We start from the raw sequence: 14,921 nt of genomic DNA, 5'->3' as shown, positions 1-14,921 counted from the left end.
CCCGAGCCTCTTCTGCCGAGACTGCCCTGCTGAACCTGGTCCAGGGTAATTCTTCTGTTGGTGAGTACGCCATCCAATTCCGTACTCTAGCCTCCGAATTGTCCTGGAATAACGAGGCCCTCTGCGCGACCTTCAAAAAAGGCCTATCCAGTAACATCAAAGATGTGCTGGCCGCACGAGAAATCCCTGCTAACCTGCATGAACTTATTAATCTGGCCACCAGCATTGACATGTGTTTTTCCGAAAGGCGTCAGGAGCTCCGCCAGGATATGGACTTTGTTCGCACGAGGCGGTTTCTCTCCCCGTCTCCTCTCTTCTCTGGTCCGCTGCAATCCGTTCCTGTGCCTTCCGCCGTGGAGGCTATGCAAGTAGACCGGTCTCGCCTGACACCTCAAGAGAGGACACGCCGCCGCATTGAGAACCTATGCCTGTACTGTGCCAGTACCGAACACTTCTTGAAGGATTGTCCTATCCGACCTCCACGTCAGGAAAGACGCACTCCGACTCTAGGTGAGACAACTCTAGGTGTGAACTCTGCTTCTCCACGTCTTACTGTGCCTGTGCGGATTTCTTCTTCTAACTTCTCCTTCTCAGCTGTGGCCTTCTTGGATTCCGGATCTGCAGGAAATTTTATTTTGGCCTCTTTCGTTAACAAGTTCATCATCCCAGTGACCAGTCTCGCCAGACCCCTCTACATCGCCTCTGTTAATGATGAAAGATTGGATTGTACTGTGCGTTATCGCACGGAACCCCTCTTAATGTGCATTGGACCCCATCATGAAAAGATTGAATTTCTGGTCCTCTCTAACTGCACTTCTGAAATTCTTCTTGGACTACCTTGGCTTCAACGCCACTCCCCAACCCTCAATTGGACCACCGGGGAGATCAAGAACTGGGGTACTACTTGCCAAAAAAACTGTCTTATGTCTGCTCCCAGTCCTGTCAGTCAAAACCCTATGGCTTCTCCGATACCAGGTCTCCCCAAGGCCTATCTGGACTATGCTGATGTTTTTAGCAAAAAACAAGCAGAGACTTTTCCTCCTCACAGGCCTTATGACTGTCCTATTGACCTCCTCCCTGGTACGACTCCACCCCGGGGCAGAATCTATCCTCTGTCCGCTCCGGAAACACAAGCCATGACGGAGTACATCCAAGAGAATTTAAAAAGGGGATTTATCTGCAAGTCTTCCTCCCCTGCCGGAGCTGGATTTTTCTTTGTCTCCAAAAAAGACGGATCCTTACGACCTTGCATTGATTACCGCGGTCTTAATAAAATCACTATAAAAAAACGCTATCCCCTACCTCTTATCTCGGAACTCTTTGACCGCCTACGTGGCGCCAACATCTTTACCAAATTGGACTTAAGAGGTGCATATAATATCATCCGCATCAGGGAAGGGGACGAATGGAAGACCGCGTTTAACACCAGAGATGGACACTTTGAATATCTGGTTATACCTTTTGGGCTTTGCAACGCCCCTGCCGTCTTCCAAGACTTTGTAAATGACATTTTTCGTGATCTTTTATATACCTGTGTTGTGGTCTACCTGGACGATATTTTTATTTTTTCTTCTAACCTAGAAGAACACCGCCAGCATGTCCGCATGGTTCTTCAGAGACTTCGGGACAATCAGTTATATGCCAAAATGGAAAAATGTCTCTTTGAATGTCAATCTCTTCCCTTCCTAGGATACTTAGTCTCTGGCCAGGGACTCCAAATGGACCCGGATAAACTATCTGCCGTATTGAATTGGCCACGCCCCTCCGGACTCCGAGCTATCCAACGTTTCTTGGGGTTTGCCAATTATTACAGACAATTTATTCCACATTTTTCCACTATTGTGGCCCAATTGTGGCCCTAACCAAGAAAAACGCCAACCCTAAGTCCTGGCCTCCTCAAGCGGAAGAGGCGTTCAACCATCTCAAAACTGCCTTTTCTTCTGCTCCCGTACACTCCAGACCTGATCCATCTAAACCCTTCTCACTGGAGGTAGACGCCTCCTCGGTGGGAGCTGGAGCGGTACTCCTACAGAAAAATTCTTCCGGACATGCTGTTACTTGTGGTTTCTTTTCTAGGACCTTCTCTCCGGCGGAGAAAAACTACTCCATTGGTGATCGAGAACTACTTGCCATAAAACTGGCTCTCGAGGAATGGAGGCACCTGCTGGAGGGATCCAAATACCCAGTTATTATATACACCGATCACAAGAATCTCTCTTATCTTCAGTCTGCCCAACGGCTGAACCCTCGCCAGGCTAGGTGGTCGTTGTTCTTTGCCCGTTTTAACTTTGAAATTCTTTTTCGCCCCGCTGACAAGAACATTAGGGCTGACACTCTCTCTCGTTCATCGGATGCCTCTGAAATGGAAGCCTCCCCGCAACACATTATTCCTCCGGACTGTCTTATCTCCGCTTCTCCAGCTTCCGTCAGACAAACTCCTCCAGGAAAGACCTTTGTCCCTCCACGCCAGCGCCTCAGGATTCTCAGGTGGGGACACTCCTCACACCTCGCAGGCCATGCTGGCATCAAAAAATCCGTCCAGCTCATCTCTCGTTTTTATTGGTGGCCTACCCTGGAAGCTGATGTTGCTGATTTTGTTCGGGCTTGTACAGTCTGTGCCCGGGACAAGACTCCTCGCCAGAAGCCTGCCGGTTTCCTCCATCCTCTGCCTGTTCCTGAGCGACCATGGTCTCAGATTGCTATGGACTTTATTACAAACTTACCTTTATCCCATGGCAACACAGTGATTTGGGTGGTCGTTGATCTGTACTCCAAGATGGCACATTTTATCCCTCTTCCAGATCTTCCTTCTGCGCCTCAGTTGGCAAAACAATTTTTTGTGCACATTTTTCACCTTCACGGGCTTCCTACGCATATTGTCTCGGATAGAGGCGTTCAATTTGTCTCGAAATTCTGGAGGGCCCTCTGTAATCATCTTAAAATCAAATTAAACTTCTCGTCTTCTTATCATCCCCAATCCAATGGGCACGTGGAAAGAGTTAATCAGGTTCTTGGTGACTATTTGCGACATTTTTTTTCCTCCCGCCAGGATGACTGGGCCGATCTCCTACCATGGGCCGAATTCTCGTACAATTTCAAAGTCTCCGAGTCTTCCGCTATTTCCCCATTTTTTGTGGTGTACGGCCGTCACCCTCTTCCCCCCCTCCCCACTCCCATGCCTTCTGGTTTGCCCGCTGTTGATGAGGTGACTCGGGACTTCTCCACCATCTAGAAAGAGACTCAAAAATCTCTCCTACAGGCCTCATCCCGGATGAAGAAACATGCCGACAAAAAAAGAAGAACTCCTGCTATCTTTTCTCCTGGAGACAAAGTGTGGCTCTCCTCCAAGTATGTCCGCTTTCGTGTCCCCAGTTATAAACTGGGACCACGTTTTCTTGGTCCTTTTAAAATCAAATGCCAAATCAACCCTGTCTCCTACAAACTCCTTCTTCCTCCTCCTCTCTGTATTCCCAATGCTTTTCATGTCTCTCTCCCTAAATTACTCATCCTTAACCGCTTCTCTCCTAAGGTTGTTGCTCCTACTCCTGTTTCCGGGTCCTCTGACATCTTCTTGGTTAAAGAAATTTTGGCATCCAAGACAGTCAGAGGTAAAAAAAAAATTCTTGTAGATTGGGAGAATTGCAGCCCAGAGGAGAGGTCATGGGAACCCGAGGACAACATCCTTGACAAAGACCTTATCCACAAATTCTCAGGTTCTAAAAAGAGGGGGAGACCCAAGGGGGGGGGGTACTGTTACGCCGAGCGCTCTGGGTCCCCGCTCCTCCCCGGAGCGCTCACAGCGTTCTCCTGTTCGCAGCGCCCCGGTCAGACCTGCTGACCGGGTGCGCTGCGATAATGTCCCCAGCCGGGATGCGATTCGCGATGCGGGATGCGCCTGCTCGCGATGCGCATCCCGACCCGCTTACCCGACTCGTTCCCCGTCTGTGCTGTCACGGCGCGCGCGGCCCGGCTCCCTAGGGCGCGCGCGCGCCGGGTCTTTGTGGCCGGTGCGCCACTGATTGGCACATGGGTTTTAATCAGTATCTTCACCTGTGCACTTCCCTATATTACCTCACTTCCCCTGCACTTCCTTGCCGGATCTTGTTGCCATTGTGCCAGTGAAAGCGTTTCCTTGTGTGTTCCTAGCCTGTGTTCCAGACCTCTTGCCGTGGCCCCTGACTACGATCCTTGCTGCCTGCCCTGACCTTCTGCTACGTCCGACTCTGCTCTTGTCTACTCCTTTGTACCGCGCCTATCTCAGCAGTCAGAGAGGTTGAGCCGTTGCCGGTGGATACGACCTGGTTGCTACCGCCGCTGCAAGTCCATCCCACTTTGCGGCGGGCTCTGGTGAAAACCAGTAGCAACTTAGAACCGGTCCACCGACACGGTCCACGCCAATCCCTCTCTGACACAGAGGATCCACCTCTAGCCTGCCGAATCCTGACAGCTATGTTGTTCATTCTCGAACATAATGTGTTTGATTTTGATAATATTAGCTACAGACAGAAGAGGGTCTGTGGGATGGGGACTCGATTCACCCCCAGTTATGCCAATTTGGTCATGGGGCGTTTCGAGTCCCTATTTATCGCACAGTCCCCCCTTTTCCGTTATGTTTTATTTTTTAGGCGATTCATAGATGATTTATTCTTTATTTGGTCTGGGTCCCCTGAACAGGTGGAGGAGTTTGTTAGGGAGATCAACTCCAATAATTGGGGTCTAAAATTCACATTACATTTCTCGTCTAATAACATAGAATTTTTGGACTTACACATCAAGAAGACAGAAAAGGGCCAGATAGTCACTGAAACTTTTTTTTAAGTCAGTTGACGTCAATAGTCTACTGAATTTCAATAGCGCCCATTTTCCAAAATGGATACACAATGTGCCGTATGGCCAATATCTCTGAGTAAGAAAAAATTGCACATTGGATATGGATTTTAATAAACAAGCCTCAACCTTACGGCAGCGTTTTTTAAATAGAGGTTACCGCAAGACATTATTGTCCGATGCCTTTAATAGGGTTAAAGTAATGAATCAGGTATCGTTAGTTCAATCAAAACAGATTGACACTACAGGTAATAATCTAAGTTTACCAAATGTAAAAATTGCTAATAATTTCAAATATAACTTCATCACTAACTACAATTGTGCTACTAAGAACATCAAAAAAAAAAACATTGAATAAACACTGGCACATCCTTTTGGATGATCCGGTCCTCAAAAAATTGTTACCCCCTTAACCAAGTTTAACTTTCCACAGATCGAATAATTTACGTGACCTGATTGCCCCTAGTAAATTAAAGGAAATCTGTTATCAGAATCACCCGCACTAAACCTGTTACACAAGCTTGTACTGCTGGTTATCCGGATTAAAACGCTTCTTACCTGGTTAAAAATGGTTCAGCGCTTCTTCAGATATCTATATTTTTAATTTTCGGTTATTCCCTGGCTTGGGACTCAGTGGGAGGTGTTATCATCTGGGACTCGGCTACACGTCATTCTAGCTGGGCGGAGCGGCCGTCCGGCTCATGAATATTCATGAACTTATCCTCGTAATCTAACTCCTTTTTCTAGGTCTGGTGGGGAGGACCGCGCATGAGGATAAGGTCATGAATATTCATGAGCCGGGCAGCAGCTCCGCCCAGCTAGAATGACGTGTAGCCGAGTTTCAGATGATAACACCTCCCACTGAGTCCCAAGCCAGGTAATAACAGAAAACTTAAAATATAGATATCTGAAGAACTGCTGAACCATTTTTAACCAGGTAAGAAGCATTTTAATCAGGATCACCCGCACTACAAGCCTGTGTAACAGGTTTAGTGCGGGTGATTCTGATGACAGATTTCCTTTAAGATCATTACCAACAGTTCGGACACCAGGAAATGACAAACCTGAGACTAAACTTAGAGGTACATATCCTTGCAATCATAAAAAATGTCTGTGCTGTCAGATGATTAATTTAGGTTCTGACACTTTTTATAATGAAGATAGAATGGTGAGATATGAGGTGAAGGATTGCTACAATTGTGACAGCTCATATGCTGTATATTTGCTAACCTGCATTTGTGGTTTGCAATATGTGGGCCGCACAACACAAACCGTGCGGTCCCGCATGAATAAACATAGATTTAATGTGCAGCACAAATTTATGCTGCACAGTACCGTATATCCCGGCGTTTAAGACGACTTTTTAACCCCGAATTTTCTTCTGAAAAGTTGGGGGTTGTCTTATACGCCGGGTATTGGGGTCCGGCATAGGAATACTTATGATTATCGGGCCGGCTCCTGTGTGCGGCTGCAGGCGGGGGCCGGCCAGAGCATGTACAAACTAATAACTGTGAAAGTAGAGAAAGTTTCCGGCTCTATCCCTGGTCTGGATCCCAAGCAAGGAGAGGGTGTGGACCTCACCCAGAACAATGGAAATAAAGAAAGCGAACTCCAGCTCGGCTCAGGTAAGTGCGGCTTTATTCACATCAACGAGGCAACAGGTACAGAGAGGAAGTGACGCGTTTCGGCCAGGTGCTGGCCTTAGTTGTACAATGATTACAAATTCCAGGTACTCTTATATATGGAACCAGGGGCGAGGGGAGGCACCCAGGGCTAATTAGCCAGAAGTGACTCCCGTTCACACCGGGATCCACTAGCATAGAGAACAAAAAACACTTATGCACTGTTATATTAATCATATGATGCGATCGGAGTTAAAAAGAAATAAAAACAAAATCTTTATTAACTATATATAGAAAAAACAAGTGCAAATATAATAAAAATAGAATAACTAACAATCTATGCGATTGTACACCGGCAGCCCAAGGAGAACATAGGCTGATCCGCTAGAGGTATAAAAAGTTCTCCAAAGCATTGTGTGAACTGCGACATGGAAATATGTATTGTATAATAATGATTAAAGAAATATATATATAAAGACGCAAATGTCGCAATTCACACAACGGCATAAGAAGAATTGCAATACATGAGATTTTATATAGAAAGAAAATAATAAATACATAAATGTCAAAATTTCTTAGACCTCATGTAGTAATAATGAATATATATATATATATATATATATATATATATATATATATTTATATACTTTTTTATTATATTATTATTCTCACATCACCTGCATAGGGTCCTCCGTTTTCTCTATTCATTATTACTACATGAGGTCTAAGAAATGTTGACATTTATGTATTTATTATTTTCTTTCTATATAAAATCTCATGTATTGCAATTCTTCTTATGCCGTTGTGTGAATTGCGACATTTGCGTCTTTATATATATATTTCTTTAATCTTTATTATACAATACATATTTCCATGTCGCAGTTCACACAATGCTTTGGAGAACTTTTTATACCTCTAGCGGATGCACAGCGGATCAGCCTATGTTCTCCTTGGGCTGCCGGTGTACAATCGCATAGATTGTTAGTTATTCTATTTTTATTATATTTGCACTTGTTTTTTCTATATATAGTTAATAAAGATTTTGTTTTTATTTCTTTTTAACTCCGATCGCATCATATGATTAATATAACAGTGCATAAGTGTTTTTTGTTCTCTATGCTAGTGGATCCGGGTGTGAACGGGAGCCACTCCTGGCTAATTAGCCCTGGGTGCCTCCCCTCGCCCCTGGTTCCATATATAAGAGTACCTGGAATTTGTAATCATTGTACGACTAAGGCCAGCACCTGGCCAAAACGCGTCACTTCCTCTCTGTACCTGTTGCCTCGTTCATGTGAATAAAGCCGCACTTACCTGAGCCGAGCTGGAGTTCGCTTTCTTTATTTCCACAAACTAATAACTGTATACTTAAAAAACAGGGTGCCTCCAGCTGTTGTAAAACTATAACTCCCAGCATGCCCGGACCGGCAAAGGCTGTCCGGACATGCTGGTAGTTGTAGTTTCACAACAGCTGGAGGCACCCTGGTTTTAGTATACATGAATTCGTTTTTACATGCTCTGGCGGGCTCCCGCCTGCAGCCGCACACAGGAGCCGGCCCGATAATCATAAGTATTCCTATGCCGGACATCCCTGTATCCCGAAAAATCTTTTCGGGACATAAGGATGTCCGCGGGTCACTAACCATTCCCCGCCCTCCGCGCGTCCTCCTCCGGTCCTCCTCCGTCAGTGACGTCCCGTGCGTACAACCATAGAGACGCAGGAGGACCGGAGGAGAACGAGCGCCGGCCGGGGCCTGGTGAGTGACCGGCGGCGCGTCATCTACAGTGTTCCGATCACCGCTCCTCCGGTCCCTGGACTGCAGCTATGGTCCATAGGCCATAGCAATAGATTGTGACCCCGGGCCAAAGGAGCGGTGACCGGAACACTGTGGGGGGCAGTACACAGACATACAGCCTCCAGCCATACACTCTATAAGGCTGGAAGTTGTATGTCTGTGGGGGGAGCTGCCTACTAATGTGGGGGGGAGCTGCCTAATATTGTGGGGGAGGGAGCTGCCTACTATTGTGGGGCAACTGCCTACTAATGTGGGGGGAGCTGCCTACAATTGTGGGGGGGAGCTGCTTACTATTGTGGGGGAGCTGCTGACCTAATGTGGGGGAGAGCTGCCTACTATTGTGGGGGAGCTGCTGACCTAATGTGGGGGAGCTGCTGACCTAATGTGGGGGAGCTGCTGACCTAATGTGTGGGAGCTGCTGACCTAATGTGTGGGAGCTGCTGACCTAATGTGGGGGAGCTGCTGTCTTATGTGTGGGAGCTGCTGACCTAATGTGTGGGAGCTGCTGACCTAATGTGGGGGAGCTGCTGACCTAATGTGGGGGAGCTGCCTACTATTGTGGGGGAACATGCTGCCTACCTAATGTGGGGGAACTATACTGCCTACTTAATATGGGGGGAACTACAAGGTACTGTACATCGTGGTAGGAGGGGTAGTCTTATACGGCAAGTATATCCCAAGCTCTATATTTTAACTGTAAAAGTTGGGGGTCGTCTTATACGCCCAGTCGTCTTATACGCCAGCATATACGGTATATCTCGACATCTAACATTACACCATGACAGTAATTTTAACCCCTTAAGGACTCAGCCCATTTTGGCCTTAAGGACTCAGACAATTTAATTTTTATGTTTTCATTTTTTTTTCCTCCTCGCCTTCTAAAAATCATAACTATTTTATATTTTCATCCACAGACTATTATGGGGGCTTGTTTTTTGCGCGACCCGTTGTCCTTTGTAATGACATCACTCATTATATCATAAAATGTATTGCGCAACCAAAAAACACTATTTTTGTGGGGAAATTAAAACGAAAAACGCAATTTTGCTAATTTTGGAAGGTTTTGTTTTCACGCCGTACAATGTATGGTAAAAATGACATGTGTTCTTTATTCTGAGGGTCAATACAATTAAAATGATACCCATTATTACATACTTTTATATTATTGTTGCACTTAAAAAAAATCACAAACTTTTTAACCAAATTAGTACGTTTATAATCCCTTTATTTTGATGACCTCTAACTTTTTTATTTTTCCGTATAAGTGGCGGTATGGGGGCTCATTTTTTGCGCCATGATCTGTACTTTTTTTTGATACCACATTTGCATATAAAAAACTTTTAATACATTTTTATAATTTTTTTTTAATAAAATGTATTAAAAAAGTAGGAATTTTGGACTTTTTTTTATTTTTTTTCGTTCACGCCGTTCACCGTACGGGATCATTAACATTTTATTTTAATAGTTCGGACATTTACGCATGCGGCGATACCAAATATGTCTATAAAAAATGTTTTTTACGCTTTTTGGGGGTAAAATAGGAAAAAACGGACGTTTTACTTTTTTATTGGGGGAGGGGATTTTTTCCTTTTTTTGTACTTTTACTTTTACATTTTTTTACATTTTTTTTTACACTTGAATAGTCCCCAAATGAAGACGGGAAATGAGAACGGGATATGAGGTCGAGATAGGAGGTCGGGATATGAGGAGGGGATATGAGGTCGTGATATGAGGACAGAATATGAAGACAGGATATGAGGTCGTGATATGAGTACAGGATATGGGATTGGGATTTGACAACAATATATGAGGATGGGATATGAAGTCAAAAGCTTCCTCCTTCGTTGATTTTCCTTCCCAACAAGGATTAGGAAGAAAAAAACTGGCAACGCCAGGTACTCAGCTAGTAGTCTTCTAAATCTTTGTGAATACTAATATTTTGGTTTTCTACCTCTGGCTTTTGGTGGCAAGAATTGTGCCAGCCTGCAGTGCAATTCTTGCCTATAAAAGGTCTTGAACCCTGTGAAACTCCTTTAAGTCAATTAGGATCCTACATGATCCATTTAAAAATTTACCTAGCAAGGCTGGCAAAGCTTTAAGTAAAGCCAAGAAGACCATAATGTGAGCAGAATAGAAACTAGAAATGGAAATGTTACTTGGTTTGATATAGGGTTGAATGTTCAGCAATACGTTTTACCTAGAAGTTCATATTTGTGATGCCATCAGAACTTTTTTTTACCAACATCTGTAAAGGGGTATTCTAGATTCATACATCTTATCCCCTTTCCAAAGGATAGGGGATAAGATGTTTAACCCCTTAAGGACCAAGGACGTACCGGTACGTCCTTGGTCCTGCTCTTCTGATATAACGCGGGGTTACACAGTAACCCCGCGTCATATCATGGCGGGCCCGGCGTCATAGTGAAGCCGGGACCCGCCTCTAATAGCGCTCAGCGCCGATCGCGGCGCCCGCTATTAACCCTTTAGCCGCGCGCTCAAAGCTGAGCCGCGCGGCTAAAAGTGAAAGTGAAAGTTCCCGGCTAGCTCAGTCGGGCTGTTCGGGATAGCCGCGGCTAATCGCGGCATCCCGAACAGCTGACAGGACAGCGGGAGGGCCCCTTCCTGCCTCCTCGCTGTCCGATCGCCGAATGACTGCTCAGTGCCTGAGATCCAGGCATGAGCAGTCGTGCGGCAGAATCGTTGATCACTGGTTTCTTATGAGAAACCAGTGATCAACATAGAAGATCAGTGTGTGCAGTGTTATAGGTCCCTATGGGACCTATAACACTGCAAAAAAAAAGTGAAAAAAAAAAGTGAATAAAGATCATTTAACTCCTCCCCTATTAAAAGTTTGAATCACCCCCCTTTTCCAATAAAAAAAAAACACAGTGTAAATAAAAATAAAAATAAACATATGTGGTATCACCGCGTGCGGAAATGTCCGAATTATAAAAATATATCATTAATTAAACCGCTCGGTCAATGGCGTGCGCGCAAAAAAATTCCAAAGTTCAAAATAGTGCATTTTTGGTCACTTTTTATATCATTTTGATCAATAAGTCCTATCAATGCAAAAATGGTACCCTTAAAAACTTCAGATCACGGCGCAAAAAATGAGCGCTCATACCGCCCCATACACGGAAAAATAAAAAAGTTATAGGGGTCAGAAGATGACAATTTTAAACGTATTAATTTTCCTGCATGTAGTTATGATTTTTTCCAGAAGTCCGACAAAATCAAACCTATATAAGTAGGGTATCATTTTAATCGTATGGACCTACAGAATACATATCAGGTGTCATTTTTACCGAAAAATTTACTACGTAGAAACGGAAGCCCCCAAAAGTTACAATTTTTGGGCAAAATGACTGACGTCATTACAAAGTAGAATTGGTGGCGCAAAAAATAAGCCATCATATGGATTTTTAGGTGTAAATTTGAAAGAGTTATGTTTTTTTAAAGGCAAGGAGCAAAAAACGAAAATGCAAAAACGGAAAAACCTCCGGTCCTTAAGGGGTTAAAGCCGGAATACCGCTTTAACATATACAGTAATAACGGTTTGATATTTAGTAAGGACAATTACCAGACTGTCTTATTACAGCCAGGCTACTTGCATAACATAATACTCCTCCATGAAGAAACCCAAACTCAAAAGTATAAGATCTATAGAAAGTCTAGAAAGAAAGTCTAGAAAAATTATCAAAAACATAATCAAGAAAAAAATTAGTCTTTTGTTGATGTTAATAATGAATGATGATGATGATGATGGCAATAACGATGATGATTATTATTATAATCATTTTAATTCATATTGTTTATGTTTCCAATTTATGTTTAATTTATGTTTTCCAGATAAATTTCATTCTGTTCTTAAATACAGTGAGAGTTCTTGCCACAAAAATCTGGGAATCAAATGCAGTTGGTTATGATGCCAGGAAACAATACAGGTAGTATTTTTGTCCTTACACTGTTTAGATCAGTATGTTCTCCTGTTGCTTACTAAGGAAAAATAAAAACATTATAAAAGACAAAGCCTAACCAGGGGTGGCCTGACAAAACTCAGGGCCCCAGGACAAAAAAAAGGCAAGGGCCCCCTGCGAAGCTTTGCTGCTGGTCACACTTCTACCACACCCCTATTCTACCCAAATCACACACACATAATAAACTAAAATTTATATATGTAAGAAACACTTTAACATAGGTAAAAAAAAAGGTGGAAATATATACCACCCCACAATAACTGGATAATACCGCCATACTGTACTGAATAAAGCCACTATACACAGACCAGTATACTATACAGAATCTGTATACCATATAAGTGATTATATACAGTGCCCATATAGCTGTAGATATTAGCTGCACAGAGATCTGTATACCATATAAGTGATTTTATACAGGACCATATGGTGGTAGATATCAGCTGTACACAGGATGTGTATACCGTATAAGTGATTATAGTAACATCTAGTGACTCACAATCACAAGTCTTTTCTGATTGGCGGCATCCTCTTTCCTTTTCTTCTCCATCTGGATCAGACCACCATGTCGATCTTTTAACATCTGCAGGACAAACATGTTAGGCTCTGCATTTCCAGTGGCCCCCTCCTCTACACAATCTACCCATCTATAGGCACACAAACTGTTTTAATGCCCTCCCTGATGTCCTGCACAGTAAAAGGGCAAGTAGGTAGGTAGCCAGGTAAGTAGATAGATAAGGTAGCCACAAATGTAGGTAGGTGAGTGTCACGATTCGGCTTCCAGGTAGTGGATCCTCTGTGTCAGCGAGGGATTGGCGTGGACCGTGCTAGTGGACCGGTTCTAAGAGGCTACTGGTGTTCACCAGAGCCCGCCGCAAAGCGGGATGGTCTTGCTGCGGCAGTAGCAACCAGGTCGTATCCACTAGCAACGGCTCTACCTCGCTGACTGCTGAGAAGGCGTGGGACAGAAGGACTAGGCAGAGGCAAGGTCAGACGTAGCAGAAGGTCGGGGGCAGGCGGCAAGGTTCGTAGGCAAGGGAGTGCAGGGGCAGTGAGCAGATATAGTCTGGGAGCAGGTGGGAGCCAATTAAGCTAATTGGGCCAGGCACCAATCATTGGTGCACTGGCCCTTTAAGTCTCAGAGAGCTGGCGCGCGCGCGCCCTAGAGAGCGGAGCCGCGCGCGCCAGCACATGACAGCAGGGGACCGGGACGGGTAAGTGACCTGGGATGCGATTCGCGAGCGGGCACGTCCCGCTGTGCGAATCGCATCCCCGACGGCCATGACAGTGCAGCGCTCCCGGTCAGCGGGACCGACCGGGGCGCTGCGGGGAGAGAGACGCCGTGAGCGCTCCGGGGAGGAGCGGGGACCCGGAGCGCTAGGCGTAACAGTACCCCCCCCCTTAGGTCTCCCCTTTTCTTTGTCCGGTAACTGCCTCCCCTGGGATGAGGACACCGGGAAAGAATGGAGGGTTTCCTCAACGGCAGGCAGCACAGCAGGAGTGGGAATGGGGAGGGAGGGCAGAGGGCGAAGCCTGGCACGGGGCAGTGTTACACCAGGACGGGGGCCATGAGGAGGCACTGAGGCTTGCCTGACGGGACTGGGAGGGGGGAGAGGCACTTCCTATGGCAGGCAGAGTCCCAGTTCTTCATCTCCCCGGTGGTCCAATCAAGGGTAGGAGAATGAAGCCGGAGCCATGGCAGACCGAGGAGGACCTCAGAGGTACAGTTGGGAAGGACGAATAACTCAATCCTTTCGTGGTGGGGTCCAATAGACATCAGGAGGGGTTCTGTGCGGTAACGCACGGTGCAATCCAGTCTGACTCCGTTGACCGCGGAAATGTAGAGCGGCTTGACGAGACGGGTCACCGGGATGCTGAATTTATTCACAAACGACTCCAAAATAAAATTCCCAGAGGCACCAGAGTCCAAGCAGGCCACGGCTGAGAGGGAGGAGTTGGCTGAAGGAGAAATCCGCACGGGCACCGTGAGACGTGGAGAAGCAGACTTAGAACCAAGAGACGCCACACCCACGTGAGCTGGGTGCGTGCGTGCGTTTCCCAGACGTGGAGGACGGATAGGGCAATCCACCAAGAAATGCTCGGTACTGGCACAGTAAAGACAGAGATTTTCTTCCCTACGGCGATTCCTCTCTTCCTGGGTCAGGCGAGACCGATCCACTTGCATGGCCTCCTCGGCGGGAGGCCCAGGCGTAGATTGCAACGGATACTGTGGGAGAGGTGCCCAGAGATCTAAGTCTTTTTCCTGGCGGAGCTCTTGGTGTCGCTCAGAAAAACGCATGTCAATGCGGGTAGCCAAATGGATGAGTTCTTGCAGGTTGGCAGGAATCTCTCGTGCGGCCAGCACATCCTTGATGCGACTGGATAGGCCTTTTTTAAAGGTCGCGCAGAGAGCCTCGTTATTCCATGATAACTCGGAAGCAAGAGTACGAAATTGGATTGCGTACTCGCCCACTGAAGAATTACCCTGGACCAGGTTCAACAGGGCAGTCTCGGCAGAAGAAGCTCGGGCTGGCTCCTCGAAGACACTCCGGACTTCAGCGAAGAAGGACTGGACTGTGGCTGTGGCAGGATCATTGCGGTCCCAGAGCGGTGTGGCCCAAGACAAGGCCTTTCCTGAAAGAAGGCTTAGACCGTTCTGTAGGAAACAAGTCCGACAACATCTCCATATGCAGGGAACA

The 14,921-nt window shown here is 45.8% G+C and overlaps 1 protein-coding gene across 3 annotated transcripts in view; it reads left to right on the top strand.

Annotated features, from left to right (window-relative positions):
• The window catches only part of PTH2R (parathyroid hormone 2 receptor), a 525,422-nt gene that overhangs the window by 373,679 nt on the left and 136,822 nt on the right, over positions 1–14,921 (top strand). For all 3 annotated transcript variants that reach the window (XM_056535219.1, XM_056535218.1, XM_056535217.1), the window contains one exon: positions 12,095–12,189. In XM_056535219.1, the coding sequence (XP_056391194.1) occupies positions 12,095–12,189 (95 nt within the window). The remainder of the gene's footprint in view (positions 1–12,094; positions 12,190–14,921) is intronic.

The sequence above is a fragment of the Hyla sarda genome, chromosome 8 (genome assembly GCF_029499605.1).
Source record: "Hyla sarda isolate aHylSar1 chromosome 8, aHylSar1.hap1, whole genome shotgun sequence".
In the NCBI taxonomy this organism is placed as follows: domain Eukaryota; kingdom Metazoa; phylum Chordata; class Amphibia; order Anura; family Hylidae; genus Hyla; species Hyla sarda.
The sequence above is the reverse complement of the archived record's forward strand: the minus strand, read 5'-3'. Positions and strand labels throughout refer to the sequence as shown.